Raw genomic sequence first — 12,458 nt, forward strand, 5'->3', positions numbered from 1 at the left:
CGCTGCGCAACATTGGGTTGTTGTGGCTTCTATGGTGTCCTCCCATGAACACCATTCTTGTTTAGTGTTTTACAAATCGTAGACTTGTAAACAGAGATGTTAGCATGTTCCAGAGATTTCTTTAAGTCTTTAGCTGACACTCTAGGATTCTTCTTAACCTCATTGAGCTTTGTCATTCTTTTGTAACCCTTCCAAACTTTATGCAAGTCAACAATTCTTAATCTTAGGTCTTCCGAGATCTCCTTTGTTTGAGGCATAGTTCACATCAGGCAATGCTTCTTGTGAATAGCAAACTCAGATTGAGTGTTTTTTATAGGGCAAGACAGCTCTAACCAACATCTCCAATCTCGTCTCATTGATTAGACTCCAGGTTTGCTCACGCCAATTAGCTTTTGGAGAACTCATTAGCCTAGGGATTCACATACTTTTTCCAACCTACACTGTGAATGTTTAAATGATGTATTTTTCTTGTCTATATTGAATACAATAATGTGTGTTATTTTAAGCACATTAGGTTTGTCTATTGTTGTGACTTAGATGAAGATCAGATCAAATTTGATGACCAATTCATGCAGAAATCCAAGTAATTCCAAAGTGTTCACATACAGTGGCAAGAAAAAGTATCTACTACCCCAGTCAGAAGAACTAATGGATACCATTTTATATCTCTGTGTCCAGTAAGAAGGATGTTAGAGGTAGTATTGCAAGCCAATGCTAACTAGTGCAATGGCCGGAAGTCTATGGGTATCTGATCCTTCATACTGGACAGAGAAATAAAACTGGGATCCACAAGTTCATCTGACTCTGGGAAAGTAGATCCCGAAGTATCCCTTTAACTAAAAGAGCCACCACTCTATATATATTGAATAGATTCCAGGTTCTTTGAATTGTTCCAGAGAACAGTCAGTGTGTCACAAACCAAATTGATTAGTCAGCTCCCTTGACAGGATGGAGAAAGCAGCAGGAAAACAAGTCATTGTGCAAGTCACACTAGGTGAGTCTCACAGTGGGCAGAATACTGCTAACAGAGACAGACCACATTGGGAAGAGAACACACATTCCAAATAATAATGTGCTTTCATTTCTGCCTCAGAGCATCCATCACAAGACATTAACCGTGTAAACAGTATGTTTGTGTGCGTGTCTATTCCGTGTTCACTTGCCTATGCACACAGCTCTGCACAGAGGGAGTGACAAATTACTCATTGGGATTTATAAAGCCTTAAACTAAATAAACATTTAAACATACATGATTCATTTGTGCGTATCTTCGAATATGATGTTCAAAGAAACAAATGAGTCTGTCTAAAAGGACAACTGGTTACACATTTTAATTTGTAAAAATCATGTGTTTCAAACACATATCAATATAGGTGTGTCTGCTCTCATATAGGGCAACCTGGGACAGCCTTATGTTGTGTCAGCATCATCTCCTGAAATACCTGCTTCTCGCTAAGCGCTGTGATCTTAGCCTGAAGTTCGTGGAGCTGCTTCTTCAGATCAGCATTCTGCAAAGGAAGGCAAAGCTCTTTTTAGGGCACTTTCATACCAAGTTCCAATAATTTACATCCAGGTTCACTTGAAAAGTCAGTTTGGTTCATTTCAACCAAAACTACTTTATTTCAAATTGGAATATTTATGTCTCCACACTGATGTTTCACATGCACATACATCTCCAAATGAATGGAAATCAGTACAAACATTTATTTTATCAAGCTATCAAAACACCATTTGGAGCTAGTCACAATTTTGTGGAAACATTACAAATCAAATCAAATCTTATTGGTCGCACACACATTTATCAGATGCTATTGCCGGTGTGGGAAAATGCTTGTGTTCCTAGCTTCAACAGGGCAGTAATAATAATGGAATTAAGAAATATTTAATATTAGGACGAGCAATGTCATAGTCTGGAGAATAAATACAGTGTGTGTGTGTATATACACTGCTCAAAAAAATTAAGGGAACACTAAAATAACACATCCTAGATCTGAATGAATGAACTATTCTTATTAAATACTTTTTCTTTACATAGTTGAATGTGCTGACAACAAAATCACACAAAAATGATCAATGGAAATCAAATTTATCAACCCATGGAGGTCTGGATTTGGAGTCACACTCAAAATTAAAGTGGAAAACCACACTACAGGCTGATCCAACTTTGATGTAATGTCCTTAAAACAAGTCAAAATGAGGCTCAGTAGTGTGTGTGGCCTCCACGTGCCTGTATGACCTCCCTACAACGCCTGGGCATGCTCCTGATGAGGTGGCGGATGGTCTCCTGAGGCATCTCCTCCCAGACCTGGACTAAAGCATCCGCCAACTCCTGGACAGTCTGTGGTGCAACGTGGCGTTGGTGGATGGAGCGAGACATGATGTCCCAGATGTGCTCAATTGGATTCAGGTCTGGGGAACAGGTGCGCCAGTCCATAGCATCAATGCCTTCCTCTTGCAGGAACTGCTGACACACTCCAGCCACATGAGGTCTAGCATTGTCTTGCATTAGGAGGAACCCAGGGCCAACCGCACCAGCATATGGTCTCACAAGGGGTCTGAGGATCTCATCTCGGTACCTAATGGCAGTCATGCTACCTCTGGCGAGCACATGGAGGGCTGTGCGGCCCCCCAAAGAAATGCCACCCCACACCATGACTGACCCACCACCAAACCGGTCATGCTGGAGGATGTTGCAGGCAGCAGAACTGTTATGGGATTTTTGTGTTTAATGACTAAAATATGTATACATTTGACTTAGATGTTACTGTATGAATGAAACTTATTATAATCATAATGCTGAATATTATGTGTTCCTTATTAGAAAGAATGGAGTTATCTTCAGAGAGGCTGGAATGCTGTGTTCCTTACAGGACATTCTGTCTCTACCCAGGGAGGGGAGAGACCTTGAGTTGGTTGCAGATAGTTTAACAGGTGGCAGACAGTAATGAGAACGCTAACTATACTGCCATTGTATTCTAGAGGAGGATGGACATTAAAACCTATGACATCATCTTTATTATATAACCTGATGTAAATTGTACTATGATTCAGTACTCTCGAGAATAAACGCTATTGATTGATTTTGAGACTGGTTTCTGTCCATTTTATGCTGATAAGAATTTGTAAGATACTTATGTATGGACAGAGTGTTTTAATTGAAATGGTTGATAAACATAGGAATTAAATTCCTTTAACAAGAACGTTCTCCACGGCGTCTCCAGACTCTGTCACGTGCTCAGTGTGAACCTGCTTTCATCTGTGAAGAACACAGTCTTGGTGTTCTCTGGCAAATGCCAAACGTCCTGCACGGTGTTGGGCTGTAAGCACAACCCCCACCTGTGGACGTCGGGCCCTCATACCACCCTCATGGAGTCTGTTACTGACCGTTTGAGCAGACACATGCACATTTGTGGCCTGCTGGAGGTCATTTTGCAGGGCTCTGGCAGTGCTCTTCCTGCTCAAAGGCGGAGGTAGCGGTCCTGCTGCTGGGTTGTTGCCCTCCTACGGCCTCCTCCACGTCTCCTGATGTACTGGCCTGTCTCCTGGTAGCGCCTCCATGCTCTGGACACTACGCTGACAGACACAGCAAACCTTCTTGCCACAGCTCGCATTGATGTGCCATCCTGGATGAACTGCACTACCTGAGCCACTTGTGTGGGTTGTAGACTCCGTCTCATGCTACCACTAGAGTGAAAGCACCGCCAGCATTCAAAAGTGACCAAAACATCAGCCAGGAAGCATAGGAACTGAGAAGTGGTCTGTGGTCACCACCTGCAGAACCACTCCTTTATTGGGGGTGTCTTGCTAATTGCCTATAATTTCCACCTGTTGTCTATTCCATTTGCACAACAGCATGTCAAATTTATTGTCAATCAGTGTTGCTTCCTAAGTGGACAGTTTGATTTCACAGAAGTGTGATTGACTTGGAGTTACATTGTGTTGTTTAAGTGTTCCCTTTATTTTTTTGAGCAGTATATATATATATATATACACATACACACACACACACACACACAGTACCAGTCAAGTTTGGACACCCATTCTCTCCATTGTAGAATAATAGTGAAGACATCAAAACTATGAAATAATACATTTGGCATCATGTGATAACCAAAAAAGTGTTAACAAATCAAAATATATTCTGCTTGAGATTCTTCAAAGTAGCCACCCTTTGCCTTGATGACAGCTTTGCAGACTATTGGCATTCTCTCAACCAGCTTCATGAGGTAGTCACCTGGAATGCATGTCAATTAACAGGTGTGCCTTGTTAAAAGTTCATTTGTGGAATTTCTTTCCTTCTAAATGCGTTTGAGCCTATTCAGCTGTGTCGTGACAAGGTATGGTTGGTACACAAAAGAGTCCTATTTGGTAAAAGACCAAGTCCATATTATGGCAAGAACAACTCAAATAAGCAGAGCGAAATGACAGTCCACCATTACTTTAAAACATGAAAGTCAGTCAATATGTAAAATTAAGAACGTCAAAAATGTGCAGTCGCAAAAACCATCAAGCACTATGATGAAACTGCCTCTCATGAGGACCACCACAGAAAAAAGAGCCATAGTTACCTCTGCTACAGAGGATAAGTTAATTCGAGTTAATTGCACCTCAGATTGCAGCCCAAATAAATTCTTCACAGAGTTCAGGTAACAGACACATCTCAACATCAACTGTTCAGAGGAGACTGCGGGAATCAGGCCTTCATGGCCAAATTGCTGCAAAGAAACCACTACTAAAGGACACAGATAAGAAGAAGAGACTTGCATGGGCAAAGAAACACCAGCAATGGACATTAGACCGGTAGAAATCTGTCCCTTTTGTCTGATGAGTCCAAATATGAGATTTTTGGTTCCAACCACCGTGTCTTTGTGAGACGCAGAATAGGTTAACGGATGATCTCCGGATGTGTGGTTCCCACCGTGAGTCATGGAGGTGGTGTGATGGTGCTTTGCTGGTGAAAGTGTCAGTGATTTATTTAGAATTCCATGCACATTTAACCAGCATGGCTACCACAGCATTCTGCAGCGATACGCCATCCCATCTGATTTGCGCTTAGTGGGACTATCATTTGTTTTTCAACAGGACAATGACCCAACACACCTCCAGGCTGTGTAAGGGCTATTTGAACAAGGAGTAGAGTGATGGAGTGCAGAGTGAAAGAAAAGGGGAATATCTAGTCAATTGTAGAACTGAATGCATTCAACTGGAAAGCAGCCAACATGTGCTCAGCATATGTGCGAACTCCTTCAAGACTGTTGGAAAAGCATTCCTCTTGAAGCTGGTTGAGAGAATGCCAAGCGTGTTTAAAGCTGTCATCAAGGCAAAGGGTGGCTACTTTGAAGAATCTCAAATATTTCAATTTGTTTAACACTTTTTTGGTTACTACATGATTCCATGTGTGTTATTTCATATCTATGTCTTCACTAATATTCTACTGTATATACAGTGCATTCGGGAAAGTATTCAGACCCCTTCACTTTTTCAACATTGTTACGTTACAGCCTTATAATGACAAAGTAAAAACAGTTCGTTTTTTGTGCAAATTTATACAAAAATAAAAACTGAAATATGACATTTATATAAGTATTCAGACCCTTTATGCAGTACTTTGTTGAAGCACCTTTGTCAGCTATTACAGCCTCGAATCTTCTTGGGTATGACACTACAAGCTTGGCACACCTGTATTTGGGGAGTTTCTCCCAAACACAGCAGATCACAGTAGACTCAAGATTGGGTAGGAAAAATATTCCATTCAAAATCCAATGCTAAGGCAAGGGGAACAGCAACACTTATTTAAAAGAAAGTACATTTTACTGCTGCGGACATAATCTCAGATCCACAGAGGCATTTTGTTATGGTATCTGGTTCTTTCTTTCACACCTCTGTTTAAATTATAAATGTTTATGCTCCCAAATGGGATGATGTTGATTGTATTAACAAACTTGTTTCTTTGCTGCCCAATCTCAACTGGCACTATTACATTTTTGGAGGCGACTTGAATTGTGTGATACACCCAGTCTCGGACCACTCAAACCCTAGATCAACATCTCCCTCAAAATGTCCAGCGCTATGTCTGCATTTATAAGCTAGGCAGGATGTGTAGATCCATGGAGATTACTTTTTCCCAGTAACAAATCATTTTATTTTGTTTCACATGTGCACCACTCCTATTCTAGAATAGACTACGTCTTCGTAGATAAAGCTCTTCTCCCCTCTGTTAAGTAGAATACACTGCCATTGTTATTAGTGACCATGCTCCTCTGTCGCTCGACCTCTCATTCTCATTGAACGATACAGACCCCCCCCCCCCCCCATGGAGACTTAACTTACTTTCAAACAATTCATTCTGCACCATTCTATCGAATGCAATTGCTGTCTTTATTGAAACAAATAAAACCGAACCGATCTCTCCATCTACACTTTGGGAAACACTTAGTTGTTCTTAGAGGCAAAATAATTTCCTATTCCTCTCTTCTCAATAAACGGAAAACTAAAACAGCTGATCAACGCAATTCTGGAATTAGACCAACAATACTCCGCCTCTCCATCACCCTAACTTTACAAAGAAAGGCTGAGTCTTCATACTCAGTACAATTTAATATCCACAGATAAGGCTGAGCAGCAGCGACTTGTTCTGTTTAAGAATATAGAGAAAAGGCTGGTCGACTTCTAGCTCATCAACTCAAGTGCAAATCTGCCTCACAGCTGATCCCTCAAATTCACAACACCTCAGGTGTCTTAACAGTTAGTTCTTCTGAAATCAACACTACTATCAAATTTTTATTCTGATCTATACACATCAGAAGCACCTGAAGACAATTCAATTATGAATGATTTTGACAATTTGGAAACTCCTACCATTACTACAGAGAAGAGAGGAAATTGATCTATCTTTGCAGATAGAGGAGATTATTAATTCAATAACAGCAATGCAAAGTGGGAAATCACTGACGCAGATGGCTACCCAATTGAATTCTACAATATGTTTGCTGCCAAACTGCACCCCCACCTGCTTGAAATGTTTGAAACCGATACAGACCGATCTCACTTTTAAATGAAAAAATATTTGCGGAATTGCTTGCCTCTCGATTAGAATCGACTATGACAGACATAGCAGATCAGACAGGGTTTATTAAGGGTCGACACTCCTTTTCTAACATTCGATGTCTGCCTAATGTCATACTCTCCTGCATCTTCGGATGTTCCTGAAGTGGTTCACTCTTTAGATGCGGAGAAGGCATTTGACAGGGTAGAATGGGAATATTTATTCTCTGTAATGGTAAAATTTGGCTTTGGTGCGAACTTAATTACCTGGGTCCGACTTTTGTACTCATCACCCAAGGCATCAGTTCACAGTATTTCCCATTATCAAGGGCCACACGCCAGGGATATCCAATGTCCCCTCTTATTTGCCCTGGCGATAGAACCCCTTTCCATTATGCTAAACGCCACACCCTCAATACATGGTATCTACAGATAGGGACTGGAACACAAAGTTTCCTTGTATGCAGATTACTTGCTTTTATATATCTCAGACCCTGAAGCGTGTGTCCCTGTGGTAGTGGGCCTAATGCATAGGTTTGGTGTGTTTTTGGGTTATAAATTGAATTTCTCAAAAAGTTAATGTTTTCCTATTAATGAATTAGCATTACAAATTCCACGGGATACTATTCCATGTCATATGTCCAAGTCCGGCTTTAAATATTTAGGGGTCCAATATCACCCATACCTTGTCTTCCCTCCATTATGAGAACTCTATTCCCCTAATCAGCAAACTTCAACTAGAATTTCAGAGATTGAGTACTCTCCATTTAACTTACATTTTACTTACTTTACTATATGTAAAACCCTTTCTGAAGCATTTGATATAAAGTTGCAGCCAAATGCAGAAATGTTTTTTTCGGAGTACCAAACAATCATTCTCTGACAAATAGACAGCTGCATGCCATTGCCTTTGCCTCCCCATTAGCCTGCAGAAGGATTTTATTGGATTGGAAATCTATCAATCCTCCCTTAGCATCAGATCTTGCAGGCTGTTCCTAAAATCAAAATGTTTAAGTATACCATTTGAGGGTCAACCAACATTCATTGTGAATAAAATATCACACACACAACACCGTTCAAAAGTTTGGGGTCTCTTCGAAATGTCCTTGTTTTTGAAAGAAAAGCACATTTCTTGTCCATTAAAATAACATCAAATTGTTCAGAAATACAGTGTAGACATTGTTAATGTTGTAAATGACTAATGTAGCTGGAAACAGCAGATTTTTTTATGGCATATCTTCATAGGCGTAACTATAAAACACATGAAGATTTAACAGTGAGTAAAACTATAAGATGCATCAATCTGAGCAAAAGCAAGGGCAATATTCAGTAAACACCGAACATACAGTTGAAGTCGGAAGTGTACATACACTTATGTTGGAGTCATTAAAACTTGTTTTTCAACCACTCCTCAAATTTCTTGTTAACAAATAGTTTTGGCAAGTCGGTTAGGACATCTACTTTGTGCCCATTATCAGCAACCATCACTCCTGTTCCAATGGCACATTCTTAGCTAATCCAAGTTTATTATTTTAACCTCTTAGTGAATAAGCTGTATTCACTTTGGGAAAAAATCGTGCCCAAATTAAACGGCCTCGTACTCTGTTCTAGATCATACGATATGCATATTACTATTACTATTGGATAGAAAACACTCTGAAGTTTCTAAAACTGTTTGAATTATATCTGTGAGTAAAACATTACTCATTTGGCAGCAAACTTCCAAACAAGAAGTGAAAATTCTGAAAATGGGGCTCTGTCAGGCCTTGCCTATTTAATTGCCTTTTATTTGTGGATCTGTATGCACTTCATACGCCTTCCACTAGATGTCAACAGGCAGTAGAATGTTGAATGGGGTGTCTAGCTTGATGTGAGACCGAATGAGAGCTTTTGGAGTGACAGGTCCGCCCTATTGGCAGTATTTAGCCGCGCACCAGGGAACCCCACATTGTCTTCTGAAATGCGTTAGGTATACACGACGAAATGCTCCGTCTTGGAATTTATTGGATACATATGAGAAAAACATCATAAAGATGGATTTTCAACCGAGTTTGACCAGTTTATTCGACGTTTATTGTGACTTTTGGAATTTTTCGTTCCATGCGCCAAGAGTTGATGGACATGTTCGCGCCACAATGCTAGCCAAAGTTGCTAATTCGACAGAAGAAATGGACATTCTAAAACAAAACAACGATTTATTGTGGAAATACATTTACATTTTACATTTAAGTCATTTAGCGGACGCTCTTATCCAGAGCGACTTACAAGTTGGTGCATTCACCTTATGATATCCAGTGGAACAACCACTTTACAATAGTGCATCTAACTCTTTTAAGGGGGAGGGGGGGGGTTAGAAGGATTACTTTATCCTATCCTAGGTATTCCTTAAAGAGGTGGGGTTTCAGGTGTCTCCGGAAGATGGTGATTGACTCCGCTGACCTGGCGTCGTGAGGGAGTTTGTTCCACCATTGGGGTGCCAGAGCAACAGTTTTGACTGGGCTGAGCGGGAGCTGTACTTAAATACGACTCCTTGCACTACATTCTGATGGAAGATCAACAAAGGTAAGAGAATATTTAAGATGTTATTTCGTATTTTTGTGGTATATGTTGGCTCCAACATGGCGGAGAATTGCTGGGCGCCGTCTCAGAATATTGCATGCTGTACTTTGTACTAAAGTAATTTTTTTAAATCTAACACAGCGGTTGCATTAAGAACCAGGGTATCTTTCATTTGCTGTACAACATGTATTTTTTAGTAAAGTTTATGATGAGTTCTTTGGTTAGATTACGTGACTGTCCAAAATTTCTCCTGACAATTTGGTGCATTATGGCACCGTATTCACAATCTAAAACCAGGATTTGTAGCTATAAATATGCACATTTTCAAACAAAACATAAATGTATTGTATAACATGATGTTAAAAGACTGTCATCTGATGAAGTTGTTCAAAGGTTAGTGATTAATTTTATCTATATTTGTGGGTTTTGTGAAAGCTATGTTAGCGGTGAATAAATGGCGTTGTGTGTTTGGCTATTGTGGTGAGCTAACAAATATATATTGTGTTTTCGCTGTAAAACATTTTAAAAAATCGGACATGTTGGCTGGATTCACAAGATGTTTATCTTTCATTTGCTTTATTGGACTTGTTAATGTGTGGAAGTTAAATATTTCAACAACAAAAAAAATTGAATTTCGCACGCTGCGAAATATTGTGGGTGTTCCGCTAGCGGAACCCCAGGGCGAGAAAGGTTAAAAAGGCTAATTGATCATTAGAAAACCCTTTTGCAATTATGTTAGCACAGCTGAAAACTGTTGTTCTGATTAAAGAAGCAATAAATCTGGCCTTCTTTAGACAAGTTGAGTATCTGGAGGATCAGCATTTGTGGGTTCGATTACAGGCTCAAAATGGATAGAAACAAAGAACTTTCTTCTGAAACGCGTCAGTCTATTCTTGTTCTGAGAAAGGAAGACTATTTCATGCGATATATTGCAGATAAACTGAAGATCTCGTACAACGCTGTGTACTACTACCACCTTTACAGAACAGCGCAAACTGGCTCTAACCAGAATAGAAAGAGTGGGAGGCCCCGGTGCACAACTGAGCAAGAGGACAAGTACATTAGAGTGTCTAGTTTGAGAAACAGACACCTCACAAGTCCTCAACTGGCAGCTTCATTAAATAGTACCCGCAAAACACCAGTCTCAACGTCAACAGTGAAGAGGCGACTCCGGGATGCTGGCCTTCTTGGTGTCCTTTAGTAGTGGAGCAATTCGACCATGAAGGCCTGATTCACGCAGTCTCGTCTGAACAGTTGATGTTGAGATGTGTCTTACTTGAGCTCTGTGAAGCATTTATTTGGGCTGCAATTTCTGAGGACGGTAACTCTAAATGACCTTATCCTCTGCCGCAGAGATAACTTTGTGTCTTGTGGCAGTCCTCATGAGAGGCAGTTTCATCATAGCGCTTGGTGGTTTATGTGACTCAACTTGAAGAAATTTTCCCAATTGACAGACATTCATGTCTTAAAGTAATGGACTGTCCTTTCTCTTTGCTAATTTGAGCTGTTCTTGCCTTAACTTCTCTAGGATAGGGGGCAGCATTTTCACATTTGGATGAAAAGCATACCCAAATTCAACTGCCAGCTACTCATCCCCAGAAGATAAGATCCTGTTTGTTAGAGGCGCGTGACCAGGAAGCTAGCTACAGTTTGTTTTAATCCTGTATTGAACACAGATCAACCCGTCTTCAATTTTATAGATTATTTACATTAAAAAATACCTAAAGTTGTATTACAAAAGTAGTTTGAAATGTTTTGGCAAAGTTTACAGGTAACTTTTGAGATATTTTGTAGTCATGTTTCACAAGTTGGAACCGGTGTTTTCCTGGATCAAACGCGCCAAATAAATGGACATTTTGGATATATATCGACGGAATTAATCGAACAAAAGGACCATTTGTGATGTTTATGGGACATATTGGAGTGCCAACAACAGAAGCTCGTCAAAGGTAAGGCATGAATTATATTTTGATTTCTGCGTTTTGTGTCGCGCCTGCAGGGTTGAAATATGCTTCTCTCTCTTTGTTTAGCATCGTTTGCTTTCGCCGAAAAGCCTATTTGAATTAAGACATGTTGGCTGGATTCACAACCAGTGTAGCTTTAATTTGGTATCTTTCATGTGTGATTTAATGAAAGTTAGATTTTTATGGTAATTTATTTGAATTTGGCATTTTCTCTGGCTTTTGGCCAAGTGAGACAGTAACATCCCGCCTAAACTCAGATTTTTGGATATAAATATGAACTTTACAGAACAAAACATACAGTGGGGAGAACAAGTATTTGATACACTGCCGATTTTGCAGGTTTTCCTACTTACAAAGCATGTAGAGGTCTGTCATTTTTATCATAGGTACACTTCAACTGTGAGAGACGGAATCTAAAACAAAAGTCCAGAAAATCACATTGTATGATTTTTAAGTAATTAATTTGCATTTTATTGCATGACATAAGTATTTGATCACCTACCAACCAGTAAGAATTCCGGCTCTCACAGACCTGTTAGTTTTTCTTTAAGAAGCCCTCCTGTTCTCCACTCATTACCTGTATTAACTGCACCTGTTTGAACTCGTTACCTGTATAAAAGACACCTGTCCACACACTCAATCAAACAGACTCCAACCTCTCCACAATGGCCAAGACCAGAGAGCTGTGTAAGGACATCAGGGATAAATTGTAGACCTGTACAAGGCTGGGATGGGCTACAGGACAATAGGCAAGCAGCTTGATGAGAAGGCAACAACTGTTGGCACAATTATTAGAAAATGGAAGAAGTTCAAGATGACGGTCAATCACCCTCGGTCTGGGGCTCCATGCAAGATCTCACCTCGTGGGGCATCAATGATCATGAGGAATGT

The 12,458-nt window shown here is 40.1% G+C and overlaps 1 protein-coding gene across 5 annotated transcripts in view; it reads right to left on the reverse strand.

Annotated features, from left to right (window-relative positions):
* Nucleotides 1-12,458, reverse strand: part of LOC139540420 (PHD finger protein 21A-like) — a 116,384-nt gene that overhangs the window by 77,964 nt on the left and 25,962 nt on the right. For all 5 annotated transcript variants that reach the window (XM_071344222.1, XM_071344223.1, XM_071344225.1 and 2 more), the window contains one exon: nucleotides 1,443-1,508. In XM_071344222.1, coding sequence (XP_071200323.1) covers nucleotides 1,443-1,508 — 66 coding nt within the window. The remainder of the gene's footprint in view (nucleotides 1-1,442; nucleotides 1,509-12,458) is intronic.

The sequence above is a fragment of the Salvelinus alpinus genome, chromosome 15, assembly GCF_045679555.1.
Source record: "Salvelinus alpinus chromosome 15, SLU_Salpinus.1, whole genome shotgun sequence".
In the NCBI taxonomy this organism is placed as follows: Eukaryota; Metazoa; Chordata; class Actinopteri; order Salmoniformes; family Salmonidae; genus Salvelinus; species Salvelinus alpinus.